Source organism: Gadus morhua, chromosome 11 (assembly GCF_902167405.1).
Source record: "Gadus morhua chromosome 11, gadMor3.0, whole genome shotgun sequence".
NCBI lineage: Eukaryota > Metazoa > Chordata > Actinopteri > Gadiformes > Gadidae > Gadus > Gadus morhua.
In genome coordinates this window covers 11,331,960-11,348,350 of record NC_044058.1, presented here as the reverse complement: position 1 = coordinate 11,348,350, position 16,391 = coordinate 11,331,960, and the positions used below count along the sequence as shown (strand labels likewise).

Sequence of the window (16,391 nt, the reverse complement as noted above, 5' to 3'; positions counted from 1 at the left end):
TACACTCACACCAAACCTCTTCTCTCTCAGAGGTGTCTGGTGACTGTTGAACACACTGATGGCAACTGTTGTCGAGCTCCTCCCTTAATTATGGAGAAGAGAGAGAGAGAGGAGGGAGGGGAGAGGCAGGGAGCGAGAGGGATGGCGAGAAACAGAGTGAATGAAATAGAGAGGGGGCGAAAGAAAGTAGGATAGAAGAGGGGGAGGAGAAATTAGAAAACGAGAAGGGAGAGGGGTAGTAATAGGGAGAGAGGGAAGGCGAAAGATAAGATAGAGACAATAAGACAATAACAAAGAAAGACAGAAAGGAGTGAGATAGATACAATTAGATACAGAAAGAAAGTAGATGGACAGTAAAAACAAAGAGGAACAGAAAGAGTGGAAGGATTAGAGAGAAAGAGAGAGAGAAAGAAAGAGAGAAAGAGAGAGGGAGCGAGAGAGAGAGAGAGGAGAGAGAGAGAGAGAGAGAGAGAGAGAGAGAGAGAGAGAGAGAGAGAGGGCAAAGTAGAGAGTGAGGGAGAGAAACAATTAGAGTGACAGAAAGCAAGGGATAGAGAGGGATAGAGAGAGAAAGAGAAAAAGAGAGAGAGTAGAGTGAGGGGGTTAGAGAGCAACAATTAGATAGTGAGAGAACGAGAAAGAGAGTGACAGAGAAAGAGAGAGAGAGAGAGAGAGAGAGAGAGAGAGAGAGAGCAAGAGGGAGGGAGGGAGTGAAAGAGAGAGAGGGAGGGTAGGAAGTGAGGCCGCAGCCCACCAGCAGACTCCCCTGAGGCCTGTATGCAGCCTGACTGCCTCTCCTGCTGCAGCTCAGTTCAGACCTGGCTCTCCAGCAGACCCTGAGCAGCCTGGACCCGCACTTCAGGCCCTCAGACCCTCAGAGAGCTAACTTCCCCACTGTGGTCTAAACCTGCATCTCTCTCAGCCCAGACCCACTGGTGACCAGACCCAGGGCACTGCTGCAACAACTACTAACACCAGAACCGCCACCACAGCCGCCACCTGTTCTGAAGGCTGGAGTTGGAGGAGGAGGACCGCCGTTTCGGAGGCGCTGCCGTTAGCGCCATGCCTGATACCCCGGCAGGCGGCCCAAGGACGGGGCTGAGGATGGGGACGGCGGCGTGGCTGCTGTCCCTGGTGCTGGTGAGCTTGGGCCCCCGGCCGGGCCTAGCGGGCTGCCCCGCCGCGTGCCGCTGCTCCTTCGCCATGCTGCAGTGCCTGGAGGCCAACGGCATTGCCAGCCTGCCCGCCCTGGCCCCGCAGGAGAGCGAGAACGTCACAGAGATGTGAGTAGCCCCCGCACAGAGGTGCTGCCACAGCCGGGCGTGGGGGAGGTGTGAGCGGTCAGAAGCGTGTTTGGTCCGTCGGTCGCTTTGGTGACGTACTCGCCCTGCGGAGCGCTTGTGTTGTTTGGTGTGAGGCACAACTTGTCTTGTTTGGTGTGAGTGACTACTTATTTATTTTTTTGTGAGTCCCAACCTGTGTTGCTTGGTGTGAATCCCAACCTGTGTTGTTTGGTGTGAGTCACAACCTGTGTTGTTTGAGTTGTTTGGTGTGAGTCCCAATCTGTGTTGCTTGGTGTGAGTCACAACCTGTGTTGTTTGTGTTGTTTGTGAGAGTACTCTGATTGTTTGGTGTGAGCTAGTAATTGTGTTTGGATTGTTAGTTCTCCTATTTGTTTTGAGTCAGAACAGTTTAGTTGCTGCGGCTGTGGTATGTGTAGTTGTTGTGTGTAGTCAGTAATGCTGTGTGGTTTACCGGTATGTGCTTTGGGTGTGAGTCAGATGTTATTTGCAGTGTCAATAATTATCTGTGGTTAATACATGCTTCTGTTGTTTGGTTGGTGTGCATCCGGTTTTGTTTGGTGTGGATCAGTACTCTGGGGTTCAAAAAAGTACTTTTGTTTGGTCTGGGTCAGTTCTCTGTGGTTCTAATAAGTACTTTTAGTTTGGTGTGATTAAGCTTCTCTGTTGTTTATATAAGTATTTTTGTTTGGCAGAACTTTCATTGGTTTAAATCAGAATTACTGTTTGATCTGAGGCACGTCAAATAAGCCTTAAAAAGGTACTTCCTTTACATTGTTTTTGATGTAATACAAAAAAAAAATTTTTTTTGGTGGAACTTGGTACTGCTGTGTGGTGTAAGTCAGTACTGTACAGTACTGTACAGTACAGTTTTATACACCAGCACTTCTGTGTGGTTTAAAAAAGTTGTCCTGCTGAGTGATCACCAATGCTTCTGTATGGTTTAATTAAGTACTTTTGATGGAACAGTATTTGTTTGGTGCACACCAGTACTTCTGTTTGGTTGAAATGCGTACTTTTGGTAGGTGTCCTTTTGTGAGGTGTAAGTCAGTAAGTAAGCTAGGGTACCTCGGTTGCATTTCAACACCTTGGGGGCGTTGCCGTGCCAGCTCTGTTGTGGGGCAGGCGCTCGTGCTCAGATTATCAATACAGTGTTTTACTGCTGCTGGTGGGGGCTGGCTCAGAGTGGCTCATGGGACCTCTGTCTCTGGTCCATGCGGCCAGGGACTTTGCATCTCCGTATCAAAGGTCCAGTCACTCACATTAAGCATCTGTGTCACTTTAAGGCCAGAAGTACTCAATGGTTTAGTGCTGCGTGTGTTCAGAGGAGCAACTAATATATGGAGGGACATATATTAGGGGCAAAGAATTTTTTTTTTTTTTCGGTGTTTAACACTCATGAATCATGAGAGCGTGAAGGTTCACGACCCTTAATCGTTTCAACCCTATAAATTGCACACCAATTACCTTTTTTATTTTAAACTGCACCACCCTGCAAAATGAAACCTAGACCTCCGAGCTCAATATCTTTTTGTGGAAACACATGTCCGTGGACTCCTTCCTGTTCTGGTGTATTTTTTATCATTAACACATTCTTTTTTTATATATAAATTGGACCGATGGCCTCGACCAAAAGGACAAGCTCTATGAAAAATGTCCAAACTATATTTATTACCCGATAACCATGTGTTATTACTGAAATGGGTTTGCATATTTACCACCACCACCACCACCACTGCACAGTAGCCTACTATTGTATAAAGAAGGACCCCGCAGTAAAATACCAATTGCTTTGGCAGAAATGGCATACTCTTTTTAAGTGATAATAAATCCATGGCATCAGGTTATAGTTCAGTATTTGCCATCATGGGAGCCATCAATAGCTTATTAGAAAATGGATTATGGATCGCTATATTTCATTTTAATCCAATTCATTCATAATTCAGTACGTTGAGCGAGTCTGGCAGAAGGCGATGGATGTAGACCTACCACGTCCACATCCTATAATATCCTAGCACTGAAACATTCCTATCTGTTTTATTTGAAAGGTTGCATTTAATATGCCTGCTTATTCTCTAAAGCACCCAATTGGTAATTAAAAAACATTTAGGATAATACTTTCATTTGATCTGACATCGATAATGGAGAATCTCTCCGACATCAGATAATACAGATACAGATCATGCTTTTGCGTTTAAAAAAAATAATAAAAATGCAGAAAGGTATTTTTCAATTATCAAACATTTGCTATAATTTCTCGGAAGACCAGGTCAGCATGATCAGTCTCAGTCTGTTCTGACCATATGTTGGTCCAACCCAAACCCTCACCCAGGATTGGTGAGGTCAAAACCTCCTCCAATTATAAACTCATGTTAACAGTGCAGTTCTACCTGCCAATATTCGACAATTAACATCCTCGCTAGCAGCCAAACAACATAGTGGTACAAAAAGTGTCCAGTTGCAGTAGTTCATTGCTTGTGACTTTCTTCCAAGAAACAGTCAATCACCAGACACACGCAACCGCGCAGGCCCGTGTGTGTGTGTGTATGTGTGTGTGTGTGTTTGTGTGTATGTGTGTGTATGTGTGTGTGTGTGCGTGTTGTGTGCTTGTGTGTTGTGTGCTTGCGTGCGTGTGTGTGCAGAAATAGCGAATCAGTACAGATCACCTGTTGTTGATAATGGAAGCACTTGACTTGAACAAAAGAAAGGCATGTAAAACACCCGAAGGAAGGTGTTAAATGAGGGAAGTTTAGCGGTTATACATCAACGTCAAATGTTCAGACTATGTGAATAAAGACCGGGGTTAGCTGTGATTGCCAAGTTCTTATGCAACTTGTCCACCACGAGAAAGCAAAGAAAAGAAAAACCTAAATGTCACTCTCGCCTGCACAGTGTTTTTCTCCCCTCTCCACCGCGCTGAACGGAGCAATTAGCCGCTAATAAAGGAGCAACAACATCTGTGGCAAATGACTCAAGTCCATTTGCTTCCATTCTCTCTGTCTCTGTTCAACAAAAGAACCCCCTTTATGCTGCAATTTCTCCCTCTCCTCCCGTGTCCAGCACTCTCCCTCTCTGATACCCTTCCTCGCCCCCTTCTCCCCCCCCCCACACACACCCACCCCTACTCGAGTGTGGCCACAACTTTTCTCAGAGATTCAATCAATGCGCTCACGAGGGAGCTTCTGTTTCCCGCCATGTGGGGGACATGCCAGTAAATGGCGACGCGTTGGGCGTACTGGCGGCCCCATAGGAGGCCCCATAGGAGGCCCCATAGGAGGCCCCATAGGAGCCCCATAGGAGGCCCCATAGGAGCCCCATAGGAGCCCCCATAGGAGGCCCCATAGGAGGCCCCATAGGAGGCCCCATAGGAGGCCCCATAGGATTTATTCACCTATCCCCAAGCGGCCATCTTGGCTTTAAACGGTAACTGTGTGAAAGACATAATTTGTCAAGAGTTATAAATGCAGATTTAAGAGTTTCCAGGATCCCCCCCCCCCCCCCCCCCCACACACACCACCCGGGAACAATAGATACAATAACCTATTTGGCTTTATCCAATAAGCCCGGCTAATGGGGAATCCTGAGCCCACCGGCACGGAAACCAAATTACGCTGTAAGGGTCAATCCTAGCAGAGTACACATGTTTACCCTCTGTCAGCAACACAGTGTCTGGCTGTGTGTCAGCAACACACACCGTCTGGCTGTGTTCTCTGACCACAGCAACACACTATCTACACACTCTCTCTCGCTCTCAGCTCTCTCTCTCTCTCTCTCTCTCGCTCTCTCTCTCTCTCTCTCTCTCTCTCTCTCTCTCTCTCTCTCTCTCTCTCCAACAGACGGTCAGAATCTCTTTCTGGATAACCAGGCTGGCTCAGCATGCATGGAGACAAACTTGATCAGCCAACCCTTTCAGAACTGTTACAGTTTTTCTCAGTCGCTTTGGTACATTTCTCAGATCAGGATCGAAATTCTCAAAACTACCTGTTCAATCTTCACATCATTGTGTCACTTGTGCAAATCAAAAAAGCAGTTTCTAATTTCTTTGAACAAGTTGCAAATGCTCTGTTACATTCATACAAATGATTATGCACGATTCTCTGCTCTTTCCTACATTATCAATGGTTTATGTCATGTTGATCAAAATGTTTTGCAATGGTCGTCTATAGTCTCACCTCCACAACATTTAGGTATTAGTTCATTGCATAAGTCTTTACATGCAACATGGTTGAACAAGTTGTCATAATATGTCAAGCATATATCTATACATTTCCAATTGGACTTTTTGTCTAAATCTGTCCTGAATTGGTAAATTGCTGCCAGGTGAATCTTGACTTTCTCTAAAGAAGGGAAATGTGTGAAGTGTTAGCTCAACCAATCAACCAGTTTACTGAAATAGCTCAAAGGTGCATCTCCTGAACCATGAACTGGCAAGTATAATATATAGCTGGAGCACATCACAATGTTACATTGTCTGACAATGGAAGGACAAGGAATTGGACGGGGTCAACAGCCAGAGAGAAGAAGAAGAGGAAGAGGAGAGAGGCTGCGTGAGAATGAGAATTTGTGGCCCAACAGACAGGAACGTCAGGAGGTGTAGGAAGACTGCACTGTTATTCCTACACCAATGCATGTACAGTTTACCCTAAGGAGATTGTCCTATGTTCACATTTCTAGCAATGACATGGTCTGTCAACAAATTACAGAACAAACAGTCAAAGCGTGAATGTGAATCTTGTCCAGTCTCTTGCAATCAATCTCCCACATACACTAAGGTGTAACTTACAATTTACAATAATTGTCTTCAAAACTTTAGCCATAGTTTACATCAGCATATCCCTCCAGAGTACACTGTTATATTCACAACATGACTAAGCAATTTGACTGTCTTATCCGTACACAATGACACAAGGACTTGTCATTCTGATGGCACTGACATGTTCATCGACACAGATATTTACTTTTGAGAGACGAAGTAAGGATTTTGAGCAAGAGACTAGCTTTTGCAGGAAATCCATGGTGATTTGCTATTTGTACGAATTGTTTTGAGAAATGCACTTACTGTTTTGCAAATTTCTATTCTGATCTGAGAAATTTACCAAAGCGACTGAGAAAAACTGTAATGAAGAGGCATCTACCTTGGCCCTGCTGCTGGGCGCTTATCAAACAGCGCCTACACTCGCTTCAATATGGCTCCCTCTGTTTTTACAAAATTAAAGGAATTCAAATTGAACAGTGAGCAAAGTTTAAGACTTCTGGAGAATGCGTGACGTGGAAACATCCCGGTACCTGGCTCATCATTTCTCTGTCTGATGAATTAGCATATTTGGATAAGTGTCTATTACATCGACAAATTGATCTCAAATTCAGCATGCAAAAAAAACATTTAGCATGCACTTTCATCCAAAGAGACCTACAAGTTAGGCTGAAAACAATTTAACCTTATAATCTTGACAATGTAACCTTAGTTATAATAACTTCAAGAGTGCAAGTGAAAAATACTTTACTGATCACTAATGCTCAGTTAAATAAAGCCCTGAGAAACAGGGCAAGTACAGGGCATGGATGAGTTATCTGTTGCGCCAGCGTAGCGCTGCAGGTAGATGTATCTATCTTGGGGAGGAGGACCAGGAACTATGGAAAGTGACCCAAGGGGAGGTGAAAGTGTTTCCTGCTAGTCTGTCTGGCATCTCGCTACGAAAAGGTTTTTCCAGCTCGGCCTCCCCAGAGTGCATTAGACTGGGACATAAGCTTAACGCCGATCAGGTGGGAACACCTTTCCGTTGATTAAGATGCTTGTTTTAATCATATGGTATTGTTGTGTTACATACAGAAATATGTGTGTCCTGAAATCGTTGCTCCAATGGTTGCTTGGAAGGGCAAGATGGTGTCTAAATAGACTCGGGGCGTTTGAGTCCCAGACAGAAGGTTCTGGCTTCATAATGCCTCATCTTTTGTATTGACTGTCTAAACCCTTGATGCGTCCTAATGACCTGTCTCTATATTCAGTATTTTACAACCACAAGTTTCCTTAAAGACCAGGCTCTTTATTCAGTGTGTCACCCATGCCTGTTCCTTAAACATCTGCTCTGCATTTATGTCCAATCCCTCCCTGCTCCTTAAGGACCTGTTTCTGTACTTTCTTACCCCTTCCTGCTCTTTAATGACATGTCTATGGTATTCACTGCCCAACTCCAGAATGGATCAAAGGATGGATGAATGGATGGACGGATGTATAGATAGATGGACTGGATTGATGAATGGAAAGATGAATGGATAGATAAATGGATAGATAAATGAATAGATAGATGGATGGGTGAATTTCAAAGTTATCCACACACCTTTCACAATTCTAATTTCAGAGGTTTGCCAAAACCTTGGAAACATATTTCCAACACTCCTGTTTGGAGCTGTTTGTGTTCATCTTCCCTTTCCCACTGCATGCCTGATGATTATTTCTTTGTGTGTCTTTGACCACGGTAAAGTCTGCAGAGGACAACAAGCGGAAGGCCATGGTGTGTTTAATCATCAACAAACCCTCCTTTTCTCTGTTTGCCCTAACAGATACATAGAAAACCAAGCCCACCTGGAGAACATCACAGAGCTGGACCTGGTTTACTACCGGGAGCTGAAAAACCTGTGAGTACAGCTCAAATCTGTTTGTAACAACCTGTTGACGAATACAGGTAATGTATGTAACATGTGAAGAACAGTTTGAATTAGGAGGGGACCGAGCCTCACATGGCAGTATATTAAATACAAGGGTCGGAATGTTCTGTTCTCAATTAGGTCTCTTGATCCGTCCTATGTTCACCGACATTGCTTGAATTTTTTTCACCAGCTTCTCCCATTTCTCGCCCTTCCCTCAGTGGGAAAAGGGCGAGAAAGCTAGCTATTCCTGTTTAGATATGTTATTGAGTGAGATCATATCATTTTAGTGGTCAAAATTGAAAAGGTTTACATCCCATGTTGGTGATGTCGGTGGCGTCAGTTCGGCAAGCCAATTGGGGATGGAATGGAAAGTAATAATATATGATATAAGATAAAATGTAGGCCTGCTTTATGAATCCCAGATGTTAAATTAGGCAGAAAGTATTAAAAATATAATACTGACCCACAAATACATACATATATAATGAAAATATATGTTAATAATGTTGAAATATACATTAAATGTAACAAGTCACAGGAAAATCATTGAACTACATGTTTGCATTGGGTAAAACAAGCTTCTTGGAGCATGGAACCTCAGTAGGCTACTCAAAGTGACGCACAAACCAAAAAGTACAACATTTTCTCCGAGGTTAAGTGGAGTAAATCTATAAAGGACATGCTTATAGTCTGCCCTCATATTGTCCAATCAAATAGTTTCCTCTCAGAAGGCCATGAGGGTAATTAGAGACACAAAACATACAATACACTCTAATTCCATGCTTGTAGAAAAGCCCTCCATGCAAACCCTGCCTTCTGCCGGTGTATTGTTTTAGGACATTATACCTCCTCATCCCTCCTCGACATTTTTTAAAAAAATCTTAAAACATAGCTATCAAGTTTAGCTTTGTGATTCCCTGTGGGTTTTTATTGTTATTGAACAAATGTTTTTTACAGAAAGCCATTTAATGCGATGAATAACATTGTTCCTCCTTCTCCACTTCCTGTAGCACGGTCACATCCTGTAAACTACGCCTCATTTCCCCCGGAGCCTTCCAGCACAACCCCAAGCTGCAGTATATGTAAGTAGCCTGCACCACAAACACAACAACACAACAACACAACATCTCTCCTATATGTCTCCAGCCCTCTCTGGAGGCAGAAGAGTCAAGTAGTGGTTAGGGGATTTGCTCCAAGCCTAAAGGTTCTGAGTTCAAAGCCCCAGCGTCCATATTAATAAAATATCCTTTGGATAAAAGCCTCTATGAACCGTAAATAATGATCTGTGTTGTTGTGAGTGCTGGCTGGGGAGGGGAAGGATTAGCCCTTTGTACCTGTCAATCAAACGGCCCATTAGGCTGTTAGTACATGTCACCTAGTGCTACTGACACCCACATCGCCGTCATCACGTGACCTGTCATTCCAACCTGGCTACTGAGTACAATGAGAGCCGAAGCCGGGAGAATGGCTTAGTTAGAAAGCAGTTGTAGCTCATTTAGTTTCTCAACATCAGATAGTTTTTTTTGTCTGTTTCAAGTGGTAGATCCATCAGACATTGGTATGGCAAAGATGTTTTTGCAATCTGTCGGCCATGGGATATCGTTCAATCAGTTGCAAGACATGAATTTTGGACAGTGCCCACAAAAGCCGATCTTATAAGCTTGTAGTAATTATGTTTTGGACGTTTCATTAAGTCCACCATGATCATCCCTCACCACTTGTTATGGTTTTCCCCCAATGGACGTTTATCTGATGAACACATATCTGATCTGACATTCAAAGGTGATTTTTTAATCACCTTTTGAACTAAAGCAACACAGGACTTTCTTCAGACACCTGTCGTCTTAAGGTTCGTTTTATTTATATTTTTGGTCAACCCCGCGCCTACTTTCCAGTCTGACAGGTAGCCATGGCAACCTGGTGGTTCATTTGGCGAGGACTTAACTTAACCCTTCTTTCAGACTACCTCTTAAATCCTTCACGACGTGGTTGCCGTGCAAACGCAACAAGAGCGATGGGGCCTGGTTTGGGGGGGGGGTTGAAGTGTAGGTGAAGGGGACAGAGATTTTAGGGGTTGTGTGTCGAGGGGGACTGGGGGACGGACGGTGAGAAATCCGAGACGGCCTTCAGCAGTCACCTTTAACCTCCCTCGCACAGGCGTATTATCGACAGCTGATGCATAATAAATACACTCCACTAAGGGTCCATTATCACTTAATCAATACCGAGTGTGGGTTGATGGGGTGAAGATGCTGATTGGTGGGGGGGGGGGGGGGGGAAGGAGAACAGATGTGTCCCTTAGATTATCAGACAGCTCGGCCAGGTTGCTCCTGAATGGGAAACCCACCCACTTGTTTACACGGCCCTGTATTCAATTAGCAGACGCTCCGAACAAACACACACTCTTCCACCTCCTTTGGCCTTGGGCCTTTTTTTTTTTTTTTCTCACCCATCACCCCCCCTCTTCGCCTAGCCTCCATGTAACCAGCGCTGGTGGAACGGTAAGAGTGCCCCGCCCGGTGGGTCGGTAAGGGATCCGACCCCAACAGCCCCCCAATCTGACATGATCTTTCGGAGGGCAAGGAAAACAAATGGTTGATCCTCGCCGGCTCTCGGGGTCGATCCGTGCCCGGCTCCATATGTATCGGCTTCCACGAGGGGCCCTCCCCTGCTGTCGGCTTGGGAGCCGTCCTCTGCCTACTGCTGCTGTCCTGCTGCTGGGGGAGGCGGCCACCCAACCAATGACGGTTATGGAGTAGAAAACTACATGCAGTGTGAATGCACTGCTATATATCCACAGAGCAGAAACTAAAAAACTGCCTTTTTTTAATTGTAATGCAACATCTTTTTGGGGGGGGGGGGATCTATTTTTTTCATTTTTTCTCTGATAAGCGTTGACCGATAACTCCCTGTTCTTTTTTTTTAAATATATTCCTGCTTCTGTCAATCATTTTCTTTATCTCCATATACAGATCGTACAACAGCAAAAAAAAAAAAAAAATCAGAAATAACTCATTATGGAAGAAAGATGGACTCAAATAAAAACGAATCCATCAGTTGACCAAGCTGCTCATCAGCGGTGTTTGAAGCAGAGGTAATGACAGGGTGGCGCTGCGAGGAGCGCCTGCTGGGAGCGTGGACGCCACGTGAAACATTGCAGCAGGGCTTTAGATGAGAACTGAGAAGCTATAAACAGAGGTTTTTTCCTCTAGCAGAGAGAGAAGGCAGTTCAACACAGGTTCATATTGTTCTGCAGCGAGGGGGATTGAGCCTCAGGCGGCCGACACCACATGCAATATACCACCATTGTATTCCTACCGTCTTCAATGAGGTCTATAGATGTTTCGATGGGGGTTTTATTTATTTATTTCTCCCTCCACGAGTCCTACTGCTCTTTTATTATTTGCAACAATCTTTACTTTTGACTATTCACTAACTGGGTTTTAGGCTTATCACAAAACTAGTGCAGCTGTATAGTAAACTAGTAAAGTACAACTACTTCAACTATAATTGAGATGCAGATAGATTTTCCCTTCTGTTCTTTTGAACATTTAAGTGTATTTTTTTCCAATGTTTTACCATTTTACCCCTTCAGATCCAAGTAGTTTAGAGATTTAAATTAATTAGAGTAGGTGGTGTCTTGTCAACCAAACTAAATATGGAATCGACATCCCCCTATACAGTCTAGATGCACTATTTCATCTGGAGGTAGGCTAGAGGCCACTGACACCAAAGCGCACAGCCGTCTCTCATTGTTTCAACCCTCCCTTTACATTCTTAGGTCTACTGTTCACGTAAGAAGCAGGAAAACTTTCCTCAAGAGCATTTGCCAATTAAAAGACAGTTTTGCTGTGTTGGTCAACTGTGGCTCTGCATCAATGTTCGCATTCATTTCATAACAGAAAAAACACTCCACTTCAGGCTCCTACTTGTTAGTTGTCAGGGCTCATCATGTGCAATAAGGACGAGGTTCAGGTCCGATTCAACTTCTCGGAAACACAAACGAACAAGGACAAAGAATATTTCAGGGCTATGTCCATCGAGTGGTGAAAGCATTTCTGTGAAAAAAATAAATAAATCTGTTGTCTTTGTAAGCAGCGCCAGGAATAGATTTCGAAGCTAGGTTCCACCTGAAGTTGTGTGGGTGCACCGAAGAAGAGTTTACGACCGTGGTTTCTTTCCTGTTTTTTCCATTTGTATGTTGTGCGTATGTTTTCATTGTGTGTATCTGCTTTGTTGAGAACAAGAGCCTCTACCTGGAACATCATGTATCTCCCGGTGAAGGATAGACCCACAGTTTGGCGCCCATTTTAACCCGGTTCCCTGTCTCTCTGTTGTCATAGAAACCTGGCATCCAACGTCCTGGAGCACATCAGCTGGAGAGTGTTTCACTTTCTCCCTCTGCTCAACCTGTGAGTCACCACCAAGTACTAACCATCCCCTCTCTATCACTATAACCATCACCCACTATCTCTATCCATCCACTCTTTATCACTATCACTATCAACTCTATCTCTATCCCATACTCACACATACTATCACTAGCACTAAACATCAACTTCTATCACAAGTTCAACCATCCACCCTCTATCACTTGTAATACACATAAACTATCCATATGTTTACTATCTATCACTAGAACTATTTATCCACTATATATCAACATCCATGCATCCACTAAATTTCATAAGTACTATCTATCCATTATTTAACACTAGTACTATCCATCCATCCAATATCTATTAGTACTATCTATCACTAGAACTATTCATCCACTATCTAGCAATACAATTATCCATCCCTGTGTGTTTGTGTATGTTTGTGAGTGTGTGTGTGTGTGTGTGTGTGTGTGAGTAGTTATGCGTGTGCAGGGTGATTCCTTTAATTAATCAGAAAACTCATAGTAGAATCCTTCTTATACCTTAAGTTCATACTCAGATGGATCCCTGTTATAACATTATACTACTTCACCAAGTGCACGCTCCAAGGTTGAAACCATGTAGGACCTCAACCAACAGGTCTGCTAATGCAAAACCATACAACATACATCCCTCATTAGGGACACGCTGAGCCCCGTACTGCAGAGGCAGCAGAGCATGTGTACGCCCCTGAAGTCCCGCTAAGGAGGTAATGTCTTACAGTAGCAGCTGAACCAGGGAGACGGCATTAAAACCACAGCAGAAAAGACACAAAGACCGCCTTTCAGAGCTTTATGGATGCTAATGGGATGAGTCGAAAAGGTTGATGGACTTCAAGTACCTGCTGCAAAGAGCTGTTTTCCCCCCAAAATACGATCTTTAAATGACATACAAGACCGGAGGTCTCCTGTGGCAACCAGTGGCCTCGCTGCTAAGCCGAAATACAAATTACATTCATATATTTTTTCGTAATTTAGGTAAATTATACATTTGTATTGTAATAAATTGAAATGAGCCATGAAAGACTTAAAGTTAATCACAGTATCTAAAAAGTACTTTACAGTCTCTTTGTTGTTTTCAAAATGTTCAAATCTATTCTGTGAAACGTATTTTACATTTCACCTGTGGTTGAACTCCACACTTTCTAATATATTAGATATTACACATCTTTCGAGGTCAAATTGTCAAGAACAGGCCTTTTGATAATTTTTCTAAGAATAAACTACATTTACAACATTTTTAATTATATGCTTTAATGGTTCTGAGCCTTGTCAATCGCCATGGATAATCGACATGGCTGAATTACTTAATCTACAGAGGCAATGTTAATTCAATATTAATGAATGTATGGGTGAATACAGTACATGGATATATATTCCTGAAGGCCATTCCATCCCTGGTTCCCTACCCAGAGTGCTGAGGGACAACCCACTGGTGTGCTCCTGTGAAATCCATTGGCTGCAGCAGTGGGAGCGCAGTGGGCGGGCTGACCCCGACAACCAACCAATGACCTGCTTCTCCTTTGGACAGGAAGTACTTCTGAACATCCTGTCCATGGACAACTGCTGTGAGTGCAGCTCATGGTTAAGAGATGTATTTCACACCAATGTTGCATGGTCTTGTGTAGATAGAAGGGAGGATTTACCGTAGGTGTCATCCAGTCCGGAGCGCAGGCCAACTATGGAGGACTACAGGGAATGTTTTTTTCCTCAACGTTATGGATAACAAAACTGTTCCATGTCAAAAATGCATCTTATGCATCGATTTTTTATTTATATTATTTATATAATTTTGAATCATACATAGGACATGGGGATTCATTTAATTGTGGTTGAAGTAAATCCTTAATTGAAGGTTAATGATTGCCCAATTAATTTTCTCAGATCACGCCCTGATTTGATTCAAATTATTTTAGATTTACAGTCGCCTAGCTCCTGGTCATGTGAGGGAATACGCATTTATTGCTTCCAAAGATTTCCATATAGTCACATATTCCAAACAAGGGCCAGGAACACAAAAAGATTGTAGTTTGTGGACACATGGAATCCGGCAATTATGATGCAGCCCGACAGGTAACCCTACATGTAGACCACCCAGCCAGAAGAAGCTGACACTATTGTTGTGCCAGCACCAAAAAATTCTGCCAAATTGTCAGTGTGTTTGTAGAAAAACTTGAGTCCTGTGCCACTTGTTTTGAATAATCAACTTTTCAGTGTATTCTCCCCACATAAACAACAGCTATGCTATGCTGCTGTAACTCTGCAAGTCAATGCAGCGTTCGTGGCTTGAAAAAATCCAATGCTAACCCAGCAAACTCCCCTTCTGGACGCATAATGATAAAATTGGAATCAAGCCACTGGTCTTAATCTGGGAAAGACAATGGGCCCTATGTTAACGGTCTGAAACGCAAGTGAGAAGTGCCAAACGCAAGTAGCTTTGTGGGAGGTTCTATGGCGATGTTGATATTTTACCGGGGGATAAATGACTCTTGCACCAGGCGCAAATCTAAAATGGGTTGGTCTGAAGTAGCCTAATTACCCATAGGTGTGGTTTGGGCGTAACGTGCAATAAACCAATGAGAGTGCTATCTCCCATCCCCTTTAAGAGCCATGAGCGCATTTGAATCTGACGAGTTGATATTTTGACAGCGCGTTTGCAGTCTCTGATGACAAAGATGCATGACCACATGAATTTCAAACTTCAAATGCCTCAGTTTATGGCCAAATAAAATGGCCTAATTCACACATGGAAAAGCGCTGATTCCTGAAATAAAATTTGGCAAAAAAAACTTAACACACATATGATATGCGGTAACTGTTTGTATTTGGTTGCATTTAATGATACACGCAATACATTAACAAACATAGTTTCTTCGCAGTATTGTATGCATTATCATTATCGACTTGTGTTCCTAATATGCATGTGTCCCCCCGTTAATATACATTGCCGTGGACTGTATTATGCGTCATGTGTTTGTGTGTGTTTAAACAGATGGACGCACACACGTGCGCCCGCCTTCATTAATTATTTGACACGCAACCGCATTCATTCATTCTTTTTAACACTCACTCGCGTTAAAACAATGTTTTCTCACGATCAAATACTCTTCAATCCTAAAAGTTAATGGCTTGTACACGATGTCTGTGTCAAGAAAAATATGTGTTTGCTGTATGGTGTTTGCAGATTCATTGATTTAAAAGTACAACTTATTACCGATGTATCAGCTGTTTTTTCCCAAATAATTTACCAAGAATGTGTGGCTAGGTAGATGAGAGAATCAAAGTGTATGCGCGAGGTGCACAAGCAACATTATGCATGCGCCCTTAAAATAGCATCTGAACAACGCGCCACTGACTTTAAACCAGGTATTTCCTGGTTTGCGGCGCATTTGTTTTCTGAAACTGCAAAATAGCACCAGAGAACGTTTGCGCCAGAACACGCCTCCTCCTTTCGCCGAACCGTCCCTTGGGGTGCAAATGTATTCCCTAATTTACCGACGCGTGGCACAGGAGGGAAAAGAACGCTCTGCGCCAGTTGCAAACTAGCCACGACACATGCGCCAGTGATTAAGTCAATTGCGCTGGATGCAAGATATGGATGCAATGTCCGGAACCGTAAGTTTGACAATGCTATAGCCGACATTCTAGGGGGAGACTGCACAGTGCCTGCAAGTGAGAGGGCTGCAGTTAGGAACAGGAATTCCTGTTTTGGTATTGAGATGTGAATCTGCACTCGAATAGAAACTCATCCTACCGTGGCAAGATGGAGGTTTCAGAAGAAGACTTTAAGAAATGTATTTCTACAGTGGCCAGGCTAATACGTAGGTTTGATTTCAAACCTTTACAGAAACTATGTCTAAGGACTTTGATGTCCAGACAGGATGTTGTAGCTTGTCTTCCCACTGGCACACCTACATTTGCCAGACATTGAAGTTGATTGGTCGAAGCAAATTTGGAACACTCAACAAAGATTCGTTCTTAACACCATCAGACCTTAATGTTAATATTCTCGAGACTAGGTTAAG

General features: G+C 43.5%; 1 protein-coding gene across 2 annotated transcripts in view; it reads left to right on the top strand.

Moving 5' to 3' along the window:
* The window catches only part of ntrk1 (neurotrophic tyrosine kinase, receptor, type 1), a 36,758-nt gene that overhangs the window by 3,747 nt on the left and 16,620 nt on the right, over positions 1–16,391 (top strand). For both annotated transcript variants that reach the window (XM_030370336.1, XM_030370337.1), the window contains exons 2-6: positions 923–1,283; positions 7,863–7,937; positions 8,960–9,031; positions 12,293–12,361; positions 13,780–13,934. In XM_030370336.1, the coding sequence (XP_030226196.1) occupies positions 1,063–1,283; positions 7,863–7,937; positions 8,960–9,031; positions 12,293–12,361; positions 13,780–13,934 (592 nt within the window). In that variant the 5' untranslated portion in view covers positions 923–1,062. The remainder of the gene's footprint in view (positions 1–922; positions 1,284–7,862; positions 7,938–8,959; positions 9,032–12,292; positions 12,362–13,779; positions 13,935–16,391) is intronic.